We start from the raw sequence: 25,099 nt of genomic DNA on the forward strand, positions 1-25,099 counted from the left end.
GGATGTAAAATTTTATTAGCGCACTAAGCCGACAACCAGACGAACCGACCCACCTGAGTTACTTACCGACTCTGCAGCTCGATCGCCCTACAACCACCTCAACTGCAATGCGTTGACTTGTCGCCACTGTCATAAGCGATTAACGCAGCGTACGCATGCACGAGAAGACAAGCAAGGCAGGCAACAGCGTCAAACAAAACGCTGACACACACGACGAAAACGTAAATCAACACACAACTCAAAGAAAAACAAAAGCACAAAGAACAACAACGCGCAGGCATGACCAAGAATAAAAATAAACAAGCAATATTTGTGTGCATAAAAATATTGAGGCAAGTGCACCAGCCTCCCACCACCTTTGAGCAGCAAAGTAGCTTTGCAGTCTCGCGCACAAGTCTGTGAGAAGGCCGGTCCGAGAAGGAGCGCCACTCCAATGCACTTTTGTTGCTTTAAATTCATAGTGACATGCCGGCTGGCTGGTAGTTTGATGTCCAGCAAGACAGCCCGAACGGGCGACCGCCCACTTAAGCAATAGTCGATAAGTCACAGCCGTCGTCAGCGCCACATCGCACCGCACCGTGCCACACAGCCATACGGTCGGGTCGGTGCGAGGCGAAAAATTAGTTGCAATTCGCACAAGTTTAGGGAATTTAGTGGCGCATCGGCCAGCCATCGCCCACTGGTCTTGCCCCAACATGCAATTCGTTGTTTTTGCCATTTTACTCTCGGCCTCGCCATGCTGCAAGCCTTTACTTTGTGTGTGATGGATAGGCGACTTGCAATTAGTGTTCGTTGTGTGCGGCAAAGAAATGTTTCAACATGAATTTGCCTCACATGCGCGTGTACCTTCTCGAGATCGTCATCAAGCTGTCTGCCAAGCGAATATCTACGCGCACCGCCTAAATTATGCTAGAAGTATTTGCATTCTTTGTACGTCTGCATGTGGCATGCGTTCCTACATTCTTTGCCTCACCATATTTTTGTTTGGGCATTTTTCGAATTCGCTAAATTGACTGTAAACTGTTTGTCAATAACATCACGATCGCACACTTAGCAGCACTACTGCAAAAAACGTAGACGAGATAAATACGCTTCTTATTCATTATTTTCTGCGTTGCCCTGCAAGTCATACCCCCAAGTCATCGATTGAGATTCAGTCCCCAGTGTGTTTGCAGACTGATAAGACAATACAGTGAACGCGCCGAAAGGTCTCAGATGAAACTTCAGCTGCGCCTATTCTGAGAAAGGATTCAGTATATGAATACAAAGTTTCCTACTACGGCCAAAATCAGGATCGGCTCGTGATGCTTCATTGGACTTGCTATCTCAGGATTTAGTGAGCCAAGAGGAGGCAATCAAAATGATGAGTCGACTGCATTTCTTTTGAATTGTGGCACGGCGATCTGACTTACAGGTACAGAGCGTTGTTTACAACGTTGTCAGAGCAGTAAGCTCTTTTTTTTGTACCTAACGAGATACCTGAAGAAGAAAGTATGCCGCTGACTTTCATAAAAAGACGAACTGTAGAAATCCACACATCCCCTTTTCAACTCGGGGAAACATTTTTTGCTGACTACTCAATTTTTTTTTCTCGATAGTCAGCCGCGGTTTTCTAGTGCAGATCCAAACTGGCCAACTCCGTTAAGTCAGAGATCAAATATCTTGGTTGTGCAAGTAACATTTCTCTGATATGGGTTCCAGGACATAGGAACATAGAGGGAAATGAAATTGCTGATGAGTTTGCCAGGAACGAGACTGAATTGGTCTCAGATACCTTCTACTCGGTCACCGGCATCTCCCTGACTGTTGTTAAAGGTGAAATGCACAACTTATTTCTTAGGAAAACGCAGAAAATATGGACCTCCATTTCCTCATGTGCTATTTCGAAGACACTTTGGCCCCCCACAATAGAAGAAGTACTCAGAAAGGCCTGGGGACTCCACGGTATTCAATGTTAAAGCCCGTATCTGCGATTACCGGTCATTGGACGATCGGTACACATGCGGAAGAGCTAGGTCTACAATTTAACCGCCATTGCAGAAGCTGTGTGGATCTTTGAGCGAAGGACCAACTAGTATGTCGGATAATGTCTGAGTTCGGAATCCCTGCTAAGCTACCGTTCGAGGTTTCAGATGAAAGACCCATTGTCATGCGATCGCTTCGACTTTGTTACAGAGAGTATGGTTCGCAGGGCGGGGGTACAACGAAACGGAACTTTTTTCTATAAAAGTTTCTAGCTCCATGCGTATGCTGATGACATTGACATCTTCAGTTAAACTAAGCGGGAAGTCGTCGCTGCTTTTACGTCTATTAGAGTCTGAGGATAAACGGCGGCAAAACCAAGTATATGCTGGCGTCCTGCATGGAGTAGCGGCATCTTAAACCACAGATCAAAGTTAACACTTATAAATTCGATGTGGTCAAGGACTGAATTACCTTGGTTCCGCTATTATCAGAAACAACGATGTCAGCCTTGAAATCAAGCGAAAGATAACTCTTGCCAAAAGATGCTACTTGCGATTAAGTGCGCAATTGACTAGTAAACCCCTCTATCGACGAACGAAAACAACACTCTAACGAATGCTCATCACCCCGGTGTTTCTCTATAGCGCCGGAACCTGGACAGTCAAACAATCAGATGCAGCATCTCTTGGAGTTTTCGAGAGGAAAGTACTTCGCAAGATTTTTGACCCTACTCACCAAGATGACGGTTACCGCACTCGAATGAACCACTAGCCCGTATAAGCTTCACGGAGATATTGACATAGTCAAACGAGTCACCCTGCAGCGACTAAGGTGGCCGGGTCATGTCGCTCGTGTGGAACTGCTCCGGCGAAGAAGGTGTTGGTAACGATAATTGGCGATCGACGGCGAAGAGGACGTTCTCGTGTCCGGTGGAAGGACCAAATTGAAGATCACCTGGCTTCTCTTGGCTTAAGAAACTGGAAAAGGTGTGCGAAAAACAGAGACACCTGGCGAGACATTATTCGGCAGCCTGTAACTCGGTAACGGGTTGCTACGACCAATTAAGTAAGTAAGCAAGGCATTCATTTTCATTTACTTAAAAACGATTGAGAGTTTCGTCAAACATTTTAATGTGAGTCCACACGAGTATTAAAATTCTATGAATAAATTATTTCTGACAAAAATAGCTACGAAAAATATTTGATATTCTTAAGGGCGTAGTATTTTAGGATTGGATTCGAAATTTCGACCTCCAACTCGCCTAGCTTTAAGCACTTAATGTCTAAACTTTTAACTGTCAATGATCTATCAACGTATAAGGGCAATGCGCTCTCATTGGCTCTCTGCTATGCGTGCACTTGACGTAGAGACAGACTTGCGATCAGCTGAGCTGAGCGATCAGCAGTCAAAGATTTGGTGGTCGAGCAGCGTGAAGCAGAAACAGCTGTTATCTATCAAATGTCAATCACTATTTATATTTTTTTCGGCACTTGTTTTCATTTTAAAAATATTTTCGTGAACTATTTGTAAGCTGACACTTTACACATGCCTGTCACCTACTAAAAACAAAAACAAAAATTAGAACACGAACCAATGTGGTGGTGTGACATTTGCCATCATCGCTACTGTTGCTAAGAGCGAATCGAAGTCAGTAAGAGTCAAAACGGCGGGCAACGTGTGAAGACGAATTAGGTGAGAGATTTTACTGGAATTGTTTTTAATTGCAGGATATTTAGGGAAAGCAAAAATGATAGCGAGTCAGATAGAGCCAGCGAGATAAAAGAGAAAAGTGAGTAGAAGGGAGATGGATTTTGCGAAATGAAACCGGCACTTCAAGGTGCCCGAGAGAAGTGGAAAATAATGAAGGTATACTACTTTAAGAAAATCGCAACAGAATCATTTATAAAACTTCAAAAGTTTAGCGATTTCATTTCTAATTAATTCAGTTTCCCAAAAGAACACCAAAATGTGAGGCGCTTCACTTGATTGTACACTGCGCGTTGCCAAGCGACATTTAGCGACAATTCGAATTCATTTCTCGCTTAGTGCATGCACACACACACACACACAAGCACGCGCTCACGCAAGCATAGTGCGGCAATTAAAAAGTATGCAACAATTGCTGGCAAGCTAAAGCAATGTTTTTGATGGCGCGATGCGGCTTGCAAAAAATAGCACAAACAACGCAGCGAATTCCAAGCGGCGCAATATAGCGATTTGTTGCGTATTTGCTGCACTAGCGTTACAACGCGTAGCGGGACGCATCGAAGATGGATTGCAGAGAAATTTGCAGCGACAACGCAAATAAAAAGCGAAAATATATATAGCGCACTTTGGGCGCACAGACGAGCTAGGCGACGTGAGAGCGCTCAGTGTCCACGTCAACAATCAACTCGTTGCCAAAAAAATTTCACATAAAGGGGGAACAAATTCGGCACGCACATGTGCGCGAATCTGAAGGAAAGCTATGCGACGCGTCGCGTTGCATACATGCTTGCGTATGTATGTATGTATGTAGAAGTAATTCCACAACGAATTTCCACAGCAAGCGGCGTAGCGCGCGACAAGTGGTAGCGCGCGCTATTATTTTGTATTAAGCGTTTCAGCGCGCGCGCTCTCAAGCACATCTCGGTTGGTCTTTACCAATATGATGTTACATGTTTGGCTGTCATTTCAATTGTGGTGGACATGTATCAGCGCTGCTGCTGCTACTTCTCAATTCCAACCAATACTTCTAGCCGGCCGTTGGCTTTCCATATACTTTCCTTTTTTTGTTTTTTGAACACCAAATGCAATTGCAGCTATGCGCGGCACATTGGCCCACCTTTTGCACCAACGACCAGTCAGCGCACATCACAGTCATATTTGCTTTTGCCGTTATTGCTGTTATTGTTGCTGGTCGTGTTGTCAAAATTGTTGATGCTGTCGCACAGTTTGCCCTGCCAGCCAGCCTGTTCGCTATGTTGCACGCAATTAGTTTCAGCGTGTTTGCCTTTGCCAGCCGCATTCACAACCAAACCCCTTGGCTACCGCGCGCGCCAGCTCTTCTCCAAGGCGTACACGTTGCGCGCGCGAATTTGTGATTTACAACACATTCGTTGGCGCGCAATTTTTGCACACATTGTGCCAGCAAAAGTCCATAGCGTACAATCAATCTGTGTTTTGTTTTGCCTATGTCGCCGTATACGCCAGGCCATAGCAAACCTTATCGCTGGCCTAGCAAGAATAGTACGCAAACACGGCGCTCCTAATTGGCAAGCGCGTTCGACCTGATTTGTTTGTGCTTCGTTGAGTTTAAATTACTTTGCATTCATGTGAGTGCATAAGCACGCAGGTGGGGTGGGACTGCGCTAGGTATCAATAGCGCGCTGCAATTTTTCGCCTGCCTTCATGCGCTGCGCGCTATCAAACGCACCAGTTAATTGAAATGCTTAGACGGTGTAGCGCTTTGGCGAAACAGCAGCATGAAAGCGCTAATATTTCTAGAAACTTTTTTCTTTTTTCTATGAAAAGCTAAAATTATTGGTACCATATAAGAAAAAAAAAATAGGGAGTGCGCAATATTTTTCAAACTATTTTTTATTTTAATCAAATTATCTTCCTTTCTTTATTCACTATTTTAAATCTTTACGAACAATTTTTCAGCCGCGTCGCATTGTGCATTGTCTACGCCCCACCAGTTCTTTTCAAAACTTGCGCCCCGTACCGTTTAAAAATAGTAGCGTCTTCATCAGAAACTCGAAAAATAATTAAGCAACTCAAAGATTTGGTAGTGGCGCATAACACAACTCAGGGCGGCATAGCATTAAATAGCACATATCAGTGCGACTACAAAAGCTGCATTGTAATAGCGAAATAGCGAAATTTTGGCTTCTACAAACTTTATAAATACCAATGCCTAGCCGCCAACTAACGGGTGATCAATCATGAGGTGCTTTTTCCAATAGTTAAAAAAAAAACAAAAATATAAATTATGTTCAAAACCTTTATTTATCATTTGAAAGGACATTCTTTGACATTTACTTTTTGAATATGACTTCATTCAAATGTTGGCCGCAACTACGCTTAAGGTGGTCCATTCTGAAGGTCCAATTTTCAATCACTCGTTCGAGCATTTCGACTGGTATGTCGTGAATAACACGCGTAATGTTGGCTTCCAGAGCTTCAATCGTAGCTGGTTTATCAGCATAGACCTTGGACTTCACGAATCCCCAAAGAAAAAAGTCCAAAGGTGTGATATCACAAGGTCCTAAACGTGAAATCAGCTGCTCTCCGAAATGACTTCTCAATAAAGTCATTGTTTCACGAGCTGTATGGCAAGTGGCTCCGTCTTGTTGAAACCAAATGTCGTAGAGATCATTAGATTCAATTTCAGGTAGCAAAAAGTCCGATATCATGGTACGGTAGCGAGCACCATTCACAGTTACGTTGCGGCCATCATCATTTTTGAAAAAATATGGACCGATGATTCCACCAGCCCATAAACCACACCAGACCGTTGTTTTCTCTGGATGTAAAGGTAGCTCTTGAACCTGTTCTGGTTGCTCTTCATCCCAAATACGGCAATTTTGCTTATTGACGTAACCATTGAGGCAGAAATGCGCCTCATCGCTGAACAAAATTTTGCTCGAAAACAGCGGATCTTCTTCAATCTTTTCAAGAGCCCAATCAGCAAAACGGTGACGTGCAGGAAGGTCATTTGGCTTTAGTTCTTGTACGAGCTGTATTTTGTATGCTTTTAAATGAAGATCCTTCCGTAAAATTGACCAAGTTGTTCCATACGACAGTCCAAGTTGCTGAGAACGGTGCCGAATCGATTCATCGCGGTTTTCACGTACACTCTCTGCTACTGCCGCTATATTCTCAATGCTTCTTGCTGGACGTGGTCTATTCGGTCGAGAATTATCCACCAATGAATATTCGGATTCAAATTTGTTGATGGTATGTCGAATAGTGTTTAAGGCAGGCCGATTATGTTGACCATAATGCGGTCTAAGCGCACGAAAAACATTTGTCACAGAACGCTGATTTTCATAATACAGTTGACCAATTTGTAGACGTTGTTGCGGTGTGAGTCTTTCCATGATGAAATGCCAAACGCTGTTCAACAAATCCACGATGACAGTTTGCCACAACTCGCGCGCGATCTGTAAAAAAAAACGCAAATGAAAAAAACTCCTCTTAATTGATCACCCGTTACAAGCACCAGTGACAACTGGCGTTTTACTGCATATGAAGAGAATGGGCTTTGGCCGGCTGTCGACCACTAACCAAGCGACGACTACTTCACTTCTCTTGTATGTGGCCTGCCGCTAGCCGAAGATCACCACAAATTACTTGTCTTCAAATGCCATTGGCTTCCTCCCTTTCGACAATATTTTCGCAAAATGGCATACATATTTGCGCGTTGACTCATTCCCCACCCCGCTTTAATCCGTTCAATCCCAGCGAGCACCCAATAAGCCACTCGCGTCATCCGCGTGGATCGCATACCTCATCGGCGTTGTGACGCGCGCTATTCGAAAAGTGAAAATAATGTAGCGCGCGCTGTTTTCTTTCCAAAGCATTGTGTCTAAGAAATTTTTTCAATTTCCAATTCTTATTGAGCGCGAATTTTGCTTGCCCTTTCTTCATTCGGCTGGTTGACGGCATGCGGTGTTGTCTGTCGCCTGACGAAAGCGAAATTCGTGCAAGCCACCAAAAGCGCGTGTTGTGGAAAGAAAGCACGCTGACGCATATGAAAAATGCGGAAATTCTATTAGATTTAATTTTTCTTTGTATTTTCTTTTCCCCTTTTTTTGTTCACTTTGTTTGTCAAATGGCGTTTTGTTTTTTTTTGCGCAAAAGCTTTTGGAATTTGGCAACGGACTTCATTTGCGAATACAAGAAACGACCCATTTTATATTCAATGATTGCAAATATAAAGAAAAAAATATAAAAGGAATAAATATCAAAAAACAAAAAAAAAAAAAACAAAACAAAAAAAAAACGCAATAAACAACAAATGGCACGTGAACTAGAAACCACACAAAAAACTAAGTATTGGAAAATAAAACCGCAATAAAAAAAAATTTGTCGGTGAGATGCAATACAAATTTTGGTATATATAATATAACAGAAGATTTTGAAAAGAAATCATGAATGGTCATTCGAAATCCAAGGCGTTCACATTGAGCGATGTTTTTCAATGGAAAAAGCAAGATAACAAAAGATTTTCGTTGAAAATCCTGATTCAAAATTAATTAGATGTTAATGCTTTACCCCAGAGACACCACTAACTTAAGCGCATATTAATGAATCCAAATTTTATACTGAAAAAATGTATGCATCCAATTTAAAAGAAAATATTAACTAGAGCGGGTCCCTGTACGATCTTAAATGGGAAACAGATCCCACACCAACCCACACGAACTACGAGCAGAGACATTTACTTCCGCCGTCTATAGTAAACAGGTCAAATAAAGCGTTTTTCAATAGGTGCTCTTCAACTTTTTTCCGATAGGGAGGGCGAACGACGCAATATTTTTTATTTTTCGCTTGTCATTTGTAAACTTCATTAGTATACATTTCATCATGGAACGATACACACTTGAGCAACGATTGCAAATCGTGCAAATTTTGTATGAAAATAATCGTTCTGAAATTCGAAAATGATCCAGAGTTTTTCCAAAAAATCATCTTCAGTGATGAAGCTCACTTTTGGCTCAATGGCTTTGTCAACAAGCAAAATATGCGTTACTGGGCAGAAAGCAATCCACACGTGATTCATGAGGCACCGTTGCATCCCGAAAAAATCACTGTTTGGTGCGGTTTACATGCCCGCGGCGTAATTGGCCCATATTTTTTCGTTGACGAGAACGATCGCCACGTTACTGTGAATGGAAATCGATACCGCGACATGATAAACGATTATTTTTGGCCGCAATTGAATGGTATGGACTTAGACGACATGTGGTTTCAACAGGACGGGGCTACAAGCCACACAGCACACGCTACAATTGATTTGTTGAAGAGTAAGTTCGATGAGCGCATTATTTCCATAAATGGACCGGTCGAATGGCCGCCGCGCTCGTGTGATTTGACGCCTCTAGACTATTTTCTTTGCGGTTATGTGAAGTCATTGGTCTACAGTAACAAACCGGCGACGATTTGTGAGCTCAGAGCCAATATTGAACGCGAAATTGCTGGAATTTCGGCCGATTTATGCAAAAGAGTGGTCGAAAATTGGGTTCAACGATTGGACTTCGTAAAACGTGCACGCGGTGGTCATGCGAATTTCATACTTAAATGTAATTTCATGCTTAAATGTATATGTTCAAACTCGATAATAAAAAAAAAGTTAGTTAAAAAAGTCAAACCGTTTGTGTTTTATTCAAAAAAAAAAGTTGAAGCGCTCTTACTGAAAAACGCTTTAATAGGCGCTCTTTGACCAGGTTGCAGAATAGCCAAACTCATTTGGCTCGTTGACGACCTTATTAAAGCTTTGAAGCAATCGCTGTTTTGTTCTTCTTGAGTATTGGTATATTAGGACTCACGCCAGAAGAGTGCATGCCGCAAAGCCCAATTAGAAAAAGTTAAGTACTTTCTTTGAATGTTGCTTCTCTTCTAAGAACAGTCGATTGTTAATCAAGGCAGGATCTGCTCAACCACTGTCTCAAATACTAAACTTTTTTGAAGTGAAACTTCTTAGGCGTCGATGGACGAGCGAGAATGGTTGTTGCTTTTTTGCTATAAAACTCTGAAATGTTTATTATCATTTCGCATTCATAAAATTTAGGAATTATTTCCCATTATTCCCAAAAATTTGGGAACCAACAGAAACATTTTTTCCAAAAACGTGTCGTTCATGCGTAAATACGCTGTGTGCCGAATTCCACTAAGCGGCAATAAGCAGGCAAAGCAAAGATGGCAAATGTAGGCCCTCTGACTCCTATATCTCTCCTATATCTTTTTACAATTTTTCGTAATTTTTTTATTTACTTAAATTTTTCAAAAAAAAAAAAATGTTTTTTAATATTTAACACGTTCACGCCGGCGCGTACCACCGGTGGCCCGCACAAGTCTGCTTCATGGGCCGGCGCGTACCACCGGTGGCCTGCACAAGTCTGCTTCATGGGGCGGCGCGTACCACCGGTGGCCCGCACAAGATTGCGTCATCTGGCAGCACGTACCACCAATGGTACTTTATTAGACGGTACCTATGAGATGAGATGCCATAATCGACTACCCTTACGAAAAAATTTCGTTTTATCACCTGCAATCGCTCCCGATAGAGCGAAAAGATGTAAGCATTGCCGTCTGTGGGCGAAGACCACGAATAACAGCGCCGGCGTGAACGTGTTAATTAATTTTTTAATTTTTTTTTTAATTTTTTTAACTTTTTTTAACTTTTTTTTAAGTTTTTTAATTTTTTTTATTTTATAATTTTTTTAAGTTTGTTTTTATATCTACATAAAAATTGATACTTCATCAAACACCATATTTATTTATTTTTTTACATTTTTTAATTTACTTCAATTTTTCAAAATATTTTTTTTATATTTATTTAATTTTTTAATTTTTTTTAATTTCTTTTTCCTTTTTTAATTTTTTTTAAGTTTCTTAGGTATTTTAATTTTTTGTATGCTTTTTTATGTTTGTTTTTATATCTACACAAAAATTCAAACTTCATCAAAGACCACATTTATTTATTTTTTTTACAAGTTTTCGTAATTTTTTTTAAATTTACTTTAATTTTTAAAATATATTTTTTTTTTTTTAATTTATTTAATTTTTCAATTTTTTTTTTAACTTTTTTGTAAATTTTTCTTAAGTTTTTAATGCTATTTTTATTTTATTTTTTGCACGAAAATTTGAGAAATTCATTACCATTAAATTTTCAAACTTTGCCTTAACCAGAACTTTTAGACAAATTTCGCGTATGCAGTTTTATAGTCCATTTAATTTTGGTATAATACAGTGCAAATTGAAGTGACTCAAAATTTGCGTTGCTTTTTAATTTTTTTTTTTTTTTTGCTGGCGATCTTATGCATTTTTTCCACATAAAAACAGTTTCGAGCCTATCACCTTACCAATACTCGCTTCTCAAGGAATTCGATAGAATTTGTTGTTGTGCCTTCAATTGCTTACACTAACCGAACCTAAATGTTCGTTGTTGTTTTAAATTTGGCTCTTTGGCCACTTAACTCTCAGTTCACTCTCGTAGCACAACTAAATTGACGTCATGACAAAATTCCTCTCTAATCTGCGTAATCTTCTAGTGTACAATTTATGGTCCACTGTTAAACTATACATCTTCCGGATTGTTCCTGGCTTAAATCACCAGTGAAAATTGTCCGAAGGCTGGCCGCCTTTTTATATCAAATCTCTTCGAGTTGCTACTTGAATGTGACTTAGGAACTTTCTTCTATCCAGTGTATTTTAAAACCATGGATTTAACCGACTATGTTTCTTACAAAAACCGGGTCCTATCTGTGAGCTGGATGATTCCAAGGCATATAGAATTTTTTCCCAATTTACGCATAAGACCGCTAAAGCAGAAAATTTATAGAATGCCGTTGATTCTCCCAGGTTTCCTGTTCAGGCTATGACTGAACGAGAAATCACATGAGACAGCTCATAATGAAAAAAAAAATAAAACCTGAGCTCGAATAACGCGAGCGATTCGGTCATAAAAAGAAAGGCACTTTCGAGATTAAAAAAATTTTAGATGTGAAGCAATCAGACGATGGATATACAAAAAACGCTCGAGTAGCTTGTTCAAGGTATTTTAAGGCGTAAAAGTCTCTTCAGCTGTTTTTTGCAATGAAACTAAATGTGTTTTGGATCACAGTAGAAAGTTGCTAAAGCGTTTTTCTCCCACGGCTACCAAAAAGTGAGGTGAAGTAAAAATGTTGGTGTATGTCTACCTAAACTTTGTAGAACAGAGCGAAAGAGGCCAAGACGAAGAAAGGAACATCCACAAAAAGAAGGCAGCAAGTGACCTAAACGATGCTGCGGAAAACCGACACTTGTAGGTGGATATTTACACGGTGTTCTAGGCGACTCTGAAATAGACACGTTTTCGTGAAAAAAATATATCCAAGGACGGTGTGGTAGTGTATGAAATTTCTTCGACAACCGCTAGTTTTCTGGTACAAAGGCAAAATTGTAAGAGACAAATGCAAATTGAAAGCTATTCTGTGTCAGATTTAAATTTTCCTTTGGTAGTCACAAACTTTCAATTAGACTGCGCCACCCGTAGAAAACAAATATTCGTAAAAAATATGTTCCATAATTTTCTCACACTTCTTAAGTCCTAGTATTTTTACTAAGATCTCTGAAATACTTTACATGACACTTACTGCACCCTTCACTAAAACCATATCACGAAAATTCGTATTAATTTTCGAGCGCTTGCAGTCATCGGACCTTGGCATAGCGGCCTTAGCGCAATCTTCAGCATCAGCAAACACGAAAAGAAAATCCGTGCCGAAACAAAACACGTTTGATCAAAGGTATTAACATGTCAAATGACGACCCCAAAGCAGCGAAAAGTAGCAGAAAAAAAGAGAAAAAACCCGGCGCCCGCAGCAAAACGATTAAAACACATGGAAAACTAGAAAAAACTGAACTAGAAACAAACGAAAAACGCGGTAAAACAAGCCACAAAAAATTGTTGTGAAAGACGCAAGCAAGTGAAAATAAAAAGAAAATCCACAAATGAAATGAAATTAAAAACAAAAAACAAAACACGCTAAGCGCTTCGAAAATAGTTCAGCTCCATTGGTGTCGCTAACGAGCAGAAAAACGTAAAAAGCGCTGCGAGACTGTGCGGCAAATAGCGCGCCTAGGCAGAGCAGCAGAGCGTAAGGCGAATAGTGAGCGATTTTAGGGGGAATTTGAAAACTGTCTCAATGGCGGTGAACAACAGCAAAGCAGCATTAGTCACATGCGAGCGCGCGCTAAACAAATACAAACAAAAAACGATTAGCTTCCTCCCACATTCCATTGCTCCGGCAAAGTTACCCTTTAACCCCGCCATTTAACCAAATTTAAATGTAAATAACGAACGTGGTCACTAATGTGTTAATCTCAAAGCGAAATTACGCTCCGTAAAGTGCAAACAAAGTAATGAGGCGAACATTCAAACAAAAAGAAAAATTCCCCAAACTGACGCTGCCGCATGTGACGCGACCAATGCGCGCAATAATACACACACACGCACACCCATACATATATATACACTTTGATTTTAACGCAGCATCATCGTTTTACCTTCGCTTTCAGTAGTAGTTTAAACAAAAAAAAGGGCAAAAAACCACAAAATCAACGAACTCACATTGCTTTACTATTTGCTCGTTAAACAGTAGCCAGCTCACAGACAGCTCTCCGGGGTATATACACACTGACATATGTACATTATCTGTATGTTTGAGCGGCGTCAGCGAGCGCGAATGGTGAATGGCGAATGTACAACAGATAGGCTTAGCGAAGGTGTTGATGCGTTTACGCAAAGGTCTTCGTCGCTACTGATAAAGAAAGGTGAGCGAGCGAGCGCGCGCGCGAACTTTGCACGGTTACTTCCTCATTGGGCAATTTGGCTGTGTAAATATAAGTAGTTCGCCGGGCACATCAGCTGTTGTGCAAAGAAGCGACAGACGCATACGCAGCGCTGTGCAAGTTTTCCGCTTGGCTAGCATTTTTCTGCAATGTCAGCTAGGTTTCGGTGGTTTATTTGCTTGTTGGCCATTGAACTGTGAATTTGCTTGTGTTCTTAACAAGAAGCTTAAATTTCAAATGAATTCGACAATGGCACCAACACACTGGAGTGGCGGTGGATTATACACCTTTTGCGAGGGCCAAGAATTGAGACAAAAGTTTCGGAAGTGCTCGGTTTGGTAGTAAAAAAAAACTAATTTTTCTACTCTAAATGTAGTTCGCCTATGGTTGCGTATATGAGTGCATTTAACGAAGTTATTGTCGAGCTCTTGTAAACTATTTATTTACTGAGGAAAAGTCCATGTAGTGTCGCAATCTAGTGAGCTCTAGTCCTCTTATACCTTGTTTGCCGTGCGCCTGCTAGTCTCTGGTGTTCGAGTCGTATGGTAAATGGTATGCGATAATCAAGCATCTAGTGAAATTAAATCAACGCTTAGACAGTCTGCCTCTCATCGTCTGTGAAGTTCAGCGTCCCAAACAGGGCTAATTTAATTGGTCAGGGAAAACCCAAGCCATTCCGATGCGTAAAACCGGCTGCCGTTCGAATTATTGCACTACGCCTCATTACGACCGCCTGGATCTTCTGCAAATGAAACTCTTAACTCCTTACAAACATTTAGTTCACTTACAACAACCACTTGAATCCTTCTAACGAAGCAACCGATTCGTTTCAAGATCCGAATAGGTTCCGTCTCAAGATCCGAATAGATCCGCTCCCTAAGCAGAGCTCCATAAGATCTTTTTATAGGGGATGAAAATTAGAGAATTAATATATGTTGACTTGAATTTGTTCATTATAGCAGATGGCACGATTTTTATGATCAGCTTGAACAACTTAAAATTGCGACGATGCGCATGAAAGTTACATCTTAAAAGTCAGGACAAGTTGTGTCTGGAAAAATTTAAGCGCCAGGTGGCATTGGAGTAGAGTTATTAATAAAAATCGTAATCATGGCGCCATTTGGCTCATACTCGAAACATAAATTGGGATACTATTAGGTGCGCAACTAAGTTCCCGCTGTTAGTCAATAGATGCCGCCAGCAGTGTGTGCTAGTCGATTCTAACATAACCTAAACGTCATAAACCAAGCTGAGACACATGGAAAACAAACTGCTTCGACACATTAGTGATTTTTTTTTTTTGGTATCATATACTTTTGGTTTTGTGAAAATGTCTGATTTGTATGATTGAAAAAAACGGCGGCTGAAGCGCATCGAGAGCTACAAACAGTTTATGGAGATGCTGCTTTAAGTGAAACAACGTGCCGAGATTGGTTCCGTCGCTTCAAAGACGGTGATTTTAATCTTGACGACCGTTCGCGTGAAGGAAGGCCAAACACCTTCGAAGACACTGAATTGGAGGCATTGCTCAATGAGGATCCGTGTCAAACGCAAGAAGAGCTTGCTTCAGTATTAGGAGTTACCCGCCAATCCATTTCCAAGCGATGGCATGCTTTGGGAATGATTCAGAAACAGGGGACTTGGGTTCCTTATGAGTTAAATTCAGCTCCAGCTGCAAAAAAGGAAGGGTTTTCTTCATCGCATCGTGACGGGTGATGAAAAATGGATTCATTACAGCAATCCAAGAGAAAGAAAGTCATGCGGACTACCCGGTCATGCTTCTACGTCGTCGCCTCGGCCGAGTAATCACATTGCGAAGGTTATGCCATATTTGGTGGGACCAAGTTGGTGTTATTTATTATGAACTGTTAAAACCAAGCGAAACCATCTTCAGCATGGCAACGCTCGGCCTAACGTTGCCAAACCCGTTAAAATCTACCTGGAAACACTGAAATCTGAAATCCTACCCCACCCGCAATATTCTCCAGATATTTTGCAGTCCGATTATCACCTGTTCCGATCGATGGCATATGGACTAGCTGACCAGCAGTTCCATTCATATGAAACAATCAAACAATGGCTTGATCCGTGAATAGCCTCAAAAGAGGAACAGTTTTACCCAGACGGTATATGAGATCTACCAGAGAGATGAGAAATAGTAGTAGCCAGCGATGGGCAATACTTTCAATAATTCACTTGTAACCATTTTTTCAGCATTAAGTTGTATTTTCATCAAAAAAACAGCGAGAACTTAGTTTTGTACCTAATATATTTGGCTCACATTTAAAATATACATTGCAGATGGAAAGAAAAAAAATGTTGCAAACATTTTTCTTTTAAATTTCAATTATTTCTAGACTTTATTCGTTTGTAAACTTTCTCAATTTTAAAAATTGATGATACTTTGAAAAAATAAAGAGTAAGTTTGAATTTAAATACAAAATTGTTACGAACTTAATGACGAACCCTATTAACCCAGTCGAAGCGGACGCTGCACACACCTTTTTCCAATACATGCGTTGGAAGCAAGAACGCTCTCGAATGCTGGAGAATGCAGTCGGTCACATAACCACTGAAAATGTTATCATCTATAAGATGGTAAGCAGCGAGGAAACGTGGGAAACCATCAGTGGTTTCGCGGAAAAAAATGTGCGGATGAAAAGGCAGGATCTGGACCCAGCCACAAAAGCATAGGCCTTGTAATGAGGCAGATGGAACGCCACTTTGAAAAACCTCCCTCCTCATCCGCAAACAAAAAAAATTACAAACCCTATGCATACTCTTGGCCGCTTATAAAAACTCACACTAGGTATGGTGAATACAAGGAGGCACAAAATTAGTCATCCAATTTTTTTTTTTTTTAATAATTTTTTTACTAAATAAAACAGAAATTATTGTAATTGATGGAAAACTTTATTTTGAACTTTACGCGCTGTACTATTTGTATGTTTGTGTGATGGCTCGCAAGTGTCAAATATAAGAAATTTGCAAAAATTAAAAATTCCGTATGGCGTGATTAATTTTACACTCTTGTTTCCATCTATTTTATTTGCATATTTTTGCTTTACTGTTTTTACAGCTCTTTATTATGTTTTTGAGCAGCTCTCAAGTCATTTTTGGTGGTTGGGCATACCCAAATTTGCACAAACGATTTCTTAAATTTTGTTCGTTTTGCACTTATTTTTTTACCTAAAATTTTAAGCTGGCGCTTCTCACACCTACATGCGTATTTTATTGGTTATGTGAATTTTGTGATGAATACATTGAAAATCTCACTGCTTTTACTATTCCCAAATTATGCCATTTTTTATTAAAAAAAATTGTTTGTTAGGCTCCCCGCTGCTTCTTTTACACCCACAGCAATTCGTTCATACGATGCTCGGCTCCGTGTTACCGGAAATATTCGAATTCATACTCGGTAAGGTCAAGAGCTCTCACTTCAGCAGCATTCTCCCCAAAAAATTATGGGCAATGTTTCATGATGGCACAACAATAACAACACCCACAACAATTTATCTCATCTTTTACCTCATTTGCTTGCTTTTTTCGCTTTTTTCGCATTTCGCATTTTATTTAATCTACTTTTGTTGCTTTCATTTTCATCAGCGCGCCTGATAACGCTTAACGCCGCTACATGGGATGTTGTGATGACACACATGTTGACTATTCAGACATACAAACATGGATTTATTTGCCCAGTTGTTGGCCTACGACTTGAGATGCCGTTAAAGGTGTGAACGAACTGACACTTTTGCTTGCTGTCGTCCGTCTGCGCAACACCAGGCACCTACCACAATAGCCATCTTTCACACCCACAACCACACTGGCGTCCCGGAGGTGGCATCTGCTGAGTTGCATCGCTGTGGTCCCTTGGCAAATATGCCATAAAATTATGCTAATAAACGAATTGTAAATTAAAGCATTATTTCAACGCAGCCCTCCAGCCGCCTCCCCATTTTTTCACACTCACCTTGCAGCAGCAGCAGACAAAATATTTCTCGTGCGTTTGCGAATGTTAAATTTTGCGGTGTGTGAATACATTCGCCCGCATTTGTTTACTTTAAGCCCATACACAAATACATACATACGTACAAATGTATGTGTGCATGAGAGTGTGTTCTTTGAGCACGCGAGAAAGTGAGAAAAAATATGCATACAAATCAAAAGGTATGCAAAATACAGAAACGGCAAAAAACGTACTTTCTTTGAAAAAAAAAACAAAAAAATATCAAATTGTATGGAAAAAATGTCAAAAGCAATTTCGCAAACAAAGCACGGAAATGAAATGTCGCTGTCGCCGCAGCAGCGCCGCCCATCATTAGTGCAAATACTAGGCGCGAACACTTAGTAAATCTGCGCGCTATTGTAAATATGTAATGCAATTATTATTAATCACTCCATAATTTACCTCGATGTTCATTTGGCAGGCCATTGAATGCCTTGGCACCTTCCACTCCGCTGCTCTTTTTCTCTTATGGATGCACATTTAGATATAGGGTGAAAATTGCTCGAGTGCAAGACGATGTAGCAAAAAATTTAGAAAAATAGTAGAGGCAAAAAAATGTTCACTCCTTGCAGCTCGAATAAAGTTTAAGTGAAATGGACAGAACAAAACTACCTACAAATAATTGATATTCATACAAAATTTCGCTTCTAACTATATAATCCAAGTTTCATCTCTGGTATAGCTGCTAATACTGCATAAAAAACATTTCGGTTTCGGATTTATAATTACCAACTTTTTAAGAGACAAAATTAATGATAATTTGAACGATCTTTGGTTTAAGCCGGTTAGCCAAACATTTGGTGAAAACGATCAGAAGCGACCAGTAGCTATCAATGTGATCTGCTATGCACTCAACTCTTCCAAATGTTTCATTTAGACATAAACCCCTTCGTAAGTTTAAAGGGATTTTCCCCATCTTAGTACTTAAGTACTTTAGATCTAGACCTGCTAGGTAAAGATATTTCATCCCTCATTCATATTTAAATGCGGAAAAGCGCCAAAATATATTGTTTCTGCTAGTACAACTAAAATAAATGCGAATGAGTCAACCCTAAATTTTCAGATTTCACACTCACAGCCAATATATAGTATAACAGCACTGGTCGTGTATTTAAAGATTCATGGGTGGTTAGATACAATAATATACTTTCCTGACCTATACGAAAAAAAATTTAGCACTATTTTCAGGACCGTTGTGAAAGTATTGACGTTACTTTCGCTAGAAAATCAGTTTAGATTTCGATCAGATATAGAAACTAAGTTCAGAATACCCATTAGTTGTTTCAAGTAAATATCCTTCAAGATATTGTCAAGGGAAATTTCATAGAAGTTGCTCAAACTTGGGTGCTTATAACTGCACAACTTTTTGATTTTCCTGGTTACAAATAATCCATTGAATAAAGGGTTAAAATAAACTACTTCCAAAATGTCGGGATTTTTAATATACCCCCGAAATAATATCCAACTGCATTTCGAAACAGAACTGGCACAAAAACTGATTTCATTTACTTAGCTTCATAATAAATATGCATTTTCCCTTTGATAAATGTCGCTGAACATAAACTCTTAGTAAAAAAAATTGCAATAACTTTAAAAATCTTAAATTTCAAATATAAATATATTTCCCCACTCATACATATGTACATATGTATATTATTAGATCTTATTGAAATACAAAATATTTAGATAGACGATTTTAGTTAAAATTTTAAATTACTTTTATTTAGTTTTTTAAATTTGTTTAATTTCTAATTGTTTAAATTTTAAGTGGTTTTTTTAATCTGCAATTTTTTAAATTTTAACTTTCAATAATTTTTTTACTTCTTTAATTAATTTGAATTAATTTGTAATTTTTTAAATTTCATTTTCTTTTTTAACCTTTAATTTTTTTTAATTTTTAAATTTAAATTTGAATTAATTATTTTAATTAAATTTGTAATTTTTTTTTTTTTTTTGTAATTTTTTTAATTTAAATTTTTGTTTTTAGATTTAAATTTTTTTGATTGTTAATTACTTTTTTTTATATTTTAATTTTTTTTTTTACTTTTTTAATTTTTATTTCCTTTTTTATTTTATTAATATTTTTTTTAATTGTTTCTTTTTGATTTATAAATTCTTTTAACATTTGTTTAATCTTTAATTTATTCTAACATTTTTATTTATTTAATTTTTGTTTTTATAAAATATATTTTAATGTCTCAACCAATCTACGTGCTTTATTAGAATTTATCGAAAGGAATGCTAGAAACTGGAACACATTAAAAAACTATGGATGTGTGTATGCATGTACATGTATGTGTGTATGCATGCACATATATGATCATGAACTCTCTTGAAGTTCTGAAAACTGTGCTCTCAAAAAACAATAAAATCGAAGCGTACGAAACGAGAAACGAAAAGAAACAAAACATTCAGCCACCATCGCTCACTCGCTAAGCTCAAGTTTTGTTGTGCATTCTTTGTTGTTGTTGTTGTTGTTGTCGTTGTTTTACTCATTGTTTGCATTGTTGCATTCGTCGTCGCAGTGCCATTGACGCCGCTCGTTTGCTGAAAAAGTAGGTCAGATATCCAGAAAAGGTAAGGCAACGATCCAAACAAACAAAGAAATCAAACCGAAAAACTTCCAAAAAAGTTGACTTTCCGAATATTCAATAAAACAACAACAAGCAACACTGAGTACAACAAGGGCGTAAAGTAGCAGCAGCAGCAGTAGCAACAAGTACGAATGACGAATAGTGGTGAAGCAATAACATAAGAAAGCAACAAAAATCAAAATACAGCAACACAGCTCAAGCAAGCAAACGCCACAATTTTGGGGGAAAAAACACCACACACGCGATCTTTACTCGAACGCCCAAACAAGATCAGCAAGCAAGAAAGCCCAACTTCAGCAGTACACATTGCATTGCCTCTGTATTTTTTTTTTTTTTGCCATTCTTTCATACTTTTCTTTACTTGCATATTGTTGTTTTTCTGTTAATGCACATTCACTTTTTCTCTCAATTTCTTACACATTTCATTTGCCCTGTGTTCTGTTGTGTGTTTCGTTTTACGAGATTTTCGTTGTGCAAATTTTGCACTACTTTTTTCATTCACATTTGGTTCCGTTTTTTTTTTTTTGTTACTTTAATGTTTTTTGTTACTCATTTCTGCTTACATTTACTGCCACCTTATCTCCACTGCAGGCAAACCAAAACATTTCGCTGCTTTCTATTTGTTGCATGGCTTTTGCCTTTAATTTTTACTTTTTATTTATATTTCAATATTTTTTATTTTGTTTATTTTTAATTTCCACACTCTGCGTTAGGTCTTCTCAAGAAACCGCCAGCGGCCAGAGTATCACAAGCACGAAATGCACTAAATTATTTGAAAACTAAAAAAAGCTACAAAGCTGCTTTCGACAAGTCAGTTGCAGTTGTGAAGGAACCGAAAAAATGGACGACGAAAGCAATGCGCAAGCCGAGAAACATACAAAAGGCAACAAACGTCATTGGGGTACCGTTATATGAGCACTCATGCGAATTTTACGTGAATTGCAAAGGGGAATACTATTGCGCAAAGCTGAAAATATACACACTCATATAAACATACATATATTTTTTTACGAATTTTGCCTTTGTAGCTCATTTCTGCAAGCCCTTACAAATCCTGTTCGAAAATTGGCGTTCGACTGGTGGGGACGAGTGTTATGCGGCGTGCACATTTTTCGCACACTTTTTCGCATTTTCGATTGCAGCTCAATTTCAAATGATATGTATTTCTTGCAAGTGGACTCTTTGATTATTTATTTATAATTTTTTTCCAAAAATATGAGCGGGAATCGATGGAAATTATTTGATTGTAATCGTTTTAAACTGACTACCAGTAGTTTGACTGTATGTAGCAGCTGGAAACAGTAAATTATCATTACGATCAGTGCCCTTTTTTTCTTAAACTGAAAAATTTTAGCCCTAAGAAATCGTGTAGGAAGCCTTGCCAGATATTTGGGTCTATATTATAGGAAAGTGTATATGATAAGAAGTACTTATGTACTTGTTCGACTTTTAGAAATTGTAAATACAACATTAATTGCCATCGTGTCACCGAAGCTCACTGCACTCCACCCTAAGAAGAAAAGCAATTCACAGGGAAAAAATTAAGTTCAGATTCAAAAGCTGATTGAGCCAAACCAAGAAACCGCGGCACTTTCAGTCAAAAAAGGAAACGGTGCTCACGGTTTTTATGGATTACAGCGGTATTTTACACCAAGAATTTTCGCTAGAAGGTCAGGCAGTTAATAAATATTATTTGGGCGTTACAAGACGTATACGTGAAGCAAAAAAGGAAGGATTTGTGGGAAAACAACTCGCGGATTTTTCAACATGATAATGCACCATCGCACAGTGAAATCATCATCCATGAAATTTTGACCAAGAATGAAGCGAATACCATCCAACAGCCATCGAATTCACCTGATATGGCTCCCTGCGATTTCTTTCTGTTTAATCGGGTCAAAAGACCACTACGGCTAACGCATTTTAACAGCCGAAAGGGCGTAATGAAAATATCGAAGACAGCTCTGATGACTATACCACCGAAAATTGAGTTTCAGAAATGTTTCGAAAGCTGGATCACACGCTGGCACAACTGTCTTGCACTTGATGAGGAGTACTTTGAAGGCCATAATATCACTTTCGAAGAATAAACTTGTATTTTGAATTCTGTGATCGAGGCAACTTTTTGATCAAGGGAAATTTTTGATCGAGGTAACTTTTTGATCACCAGCACTATGTGTGTACTGATTTCTAGAGATTGACTGCAATCGATGGCATGCAATGAAATTCGATTATTTAAAGCTGATCTTTCGATTATTTTGACTGATCTTTACTAAAAAATACCCTATTCGACTATCCGAAGCGATCTTGAGGGATAAATTAAATTCGCTTCAGTTTTTGTAGTAAACGTAATTACCAAAGTTTATCATTTGCACTTAAAATACTTCTGTTTCAGAAGCTCAGTTGCAATCGAAAGAGATTAAAGCTTCTACAAATATACAAATAAAAATTACTTCAAACTAAGTTCTTTTAAAATGTTGTACAAAACTTAAAAATAAATTTTGAAATAAATTCGCGAGCATAGAAAATTTCACAAATGTTTTGAAAATTTCCCATATATAAAAATTTGTGAAATCTGCAAAAGTTTTTGCTACTGTTCAAATTTTGAAAACAATTAGAAAAGGTTTCGAAACTTAAAAAATTAAAAAAATTCAAATACGTTACAAGGTGGCACAAAATTAATCACCCTATCGAAACATTTATATTTTTTGCAAATGGCACTTGTGAAATAAGCAGCTGCTGTATACAAATAGACAAGCAATCATCATCATCAGTTCCTGTTTCCCCCATCGGAGCATAGGGCCACGATAAAACATCTCCATCTTGTTCTGTTATTGGCCAGTAGCCCAATTTCATTCCACGTCTTTCCAGACTCTTCGACTTTCTTCTGAACCGTTCTCCTCTGTGACATTTTTGGTCGCCCAACCTTGAGAGCAACTTCTGGGTTGCAGTTCAGAGCTTTGCGTCAAATTTCACTTGCGTCTTTGCGAAGCGTATGACCAATCCATCCCCCACTATGTTAGCTTTGTACAATCAGCTATCGGCTAAATTTTGCACATCTTGTACAGCTCGGCATTACTTATGGTATTGCGCCGCCATATCTTCATTTTCCTGCGCAGACATTTGTTTAGGCTCAAACAATTTTTTTTTTTTTATTTCGTAAGAAATTTATTCAAAAACAAAAATTGAATGATTAATTTTGCACCACTTCGAAATAAGTGTAATAATTGAAAATTAGCAAATTAATTGCAAATGAATAACGATATTAAAAGTTTTTAGAAAAACTTTAATTCAAAATATTATAAAAATAGAATTTGCTATAGAAAGTTGCTACAAAAAAATGTTTTAAATGACAATACAAATTGTCGTTACACTTGTTTCATATTTTCTTTGAAAGTTTTTTTAAATAATAATAAAGTAACAATAACTTGCCATTAAAGTCTTCATGGTTCACTGAAAATGACTGCAAGAAAAAAAATCGTCATATGAACCTTGCCATTTCTTAGGCAAGTGCGTATTTTACAGTAATAATGCTAAATCCATTTAATATCTGTCTACTATCATTTCATATTTATTACCAAATACTTCTTATCTCACCCCCTCTTAAGCAACTCATAAAACCAATTCGCCTCTCTACGCATTGTTTCTAAATATTTTTCAAACAAAACACATCAGCACATTCGCACCACCTTGTCTGAGCTTCAAGAATCACAAATCCATATAAAATTTGTTTACATTCCAACTCTTTCCCACATGCGATACTAAGGTTTTTTGTTTCGCTTGAAAGCAAACGGAGACGCGCTCTTCAAGTGGAATAATATTTACGCCAACAGAAAGTGCCAAACTGCCGGAGGGAATGCAGGCGTAGCTCATAAAGATTGAATGAAATGAAAAGGGTGTCAGAAGTGGGAGGAAAAGGCACCGTAAAATATGGTTGTCATTAACTGCAAAAAAAGCTTACCGCGATCGACAGCGATCAACGCACGTTTGTACACTCTTGCGCATTTTTCATATCTCTCTTCATTCTCTCTCTCTCTCTCGCTCTCTCTCTCTATCCCTATTGTTCTTCAAGTGCGCTTCAGTTGTCTGCTCACTGCAACTACCAAATGCATTTGTTGGCATTCTCTTTGCCTTGAAATTGCATTTTAACGATCACGATCAGGCTTGTGATTGTTGCTTTGTCGATCACTTTGATCGTTTGCTCGAGCCACGGCTCACCCCCGCCTTTCGCTCTAAGTACAATTGTGGTTCGTGCGATACAAGTTGAGGCAGGTAGGTTTGAGTATACGAGTACAGATAATTTCTTGTTATTTTCTTTGGCAACGTAATTGCATTATTTGCTATTGTTTTTCGTTTTCGCTTTGACGAAATTGCTGTTACTGTGGTTTTAAATTTGTATACTTTCTTATTTTTCACTCAATACCTCCTCCTCCCCCTTACTTTTAAGCTATAAGCAGATTCGATAAATGTGTGCTTTTGTGTGTTTGTTTTTGATTTAGAAAGAGTATTCAGTCGGCGAAGAATTATGCAGTTGTTATTGCATTCATAATGTGCATATATTTCATGACATTTGGATTTATTTTCTTTCATCATTTTTCAATATGCTTTTTGGTTCTTTATTGCTTGATGTTGTTGCTGTTATTGTGAATGTTTCAAGCCAAGTTTGTGGGTCAGCGAAATTTACTAAACAAACAAAGATGCGGTTGCATACAATTTCATGTTCATATATATGAAAGCGTAATAAAATCACTCGCATACAAACACACGCCGCGCACCAAAGTCGCATTTACAGTCGACTTCGTGCGGTGTTGTGCAGGCGTGGCCGAAAACGGCACGTAAAAAGCAGCGCACTACGTTGTCTTGCTAATTTTTTCAATTTCGGTTAAGGGGGGCAGCTCTTCCAGCACTTTCAAATTGTCCATGGTTTTTTTTTTCCTTTAAAAATTCATTCACAATCTAAAGAATAGCTTTTCTATGTTATAAGCGTCGAACG

At 38.5% G+C, this 25,099-nt stretch overlaps 1 protein-coding gene across 9 annotated transcripts in view; it reads right to left on the reverse strand.

Annotated features, from left to right (window-relative positions):
• Positions 1-22,542, reverse strand: part of LOC128867610 (heterogeneous nuclear ribonucleoprotein L) — a 277,829-nt gene extending 255,287 nt beyond the window's left edge. For 5 of the 9 annotated variants that reach the window (XM_054109019.1, XM_054109017.1, XM_054109018.1 and 2 more), the window contains exon 1: positions 20,524-20,648. In XM_054109019.1, the coding sequence (XP_053964994.1) occupies positions 20,524-20,604 (81 nt within the window). In that variant the 5' untranslated portion in view covers positions 20,605-20,648. Of the gene's footprint in view, positions 1-20,523; positions 20,650-20,669 lie in introns of those variants that run through there. The other 4 variants (XM_054109014.1, XM_054109013.1, XM_054109011.1 and 1 more) reach the window with 2 other exon arrangements.
• Positions 22,543-25,099: the final 2,557 nt, after the last annotated feature.

Source organism: Anastrepha ludens, chromosome 6 (assembly GCF_028408465.1).
Source record: "Anastrepha ludens isolate Willacy chromosome 6, idAnaLude1.1, whole genome shotgun sequence".
Lineage (NCBI taxonomy): Eukaryota > Metazoa > Arthropoda > Insecta > Diptera > Tephritidae > Anastrepha > Anastrepha ludens.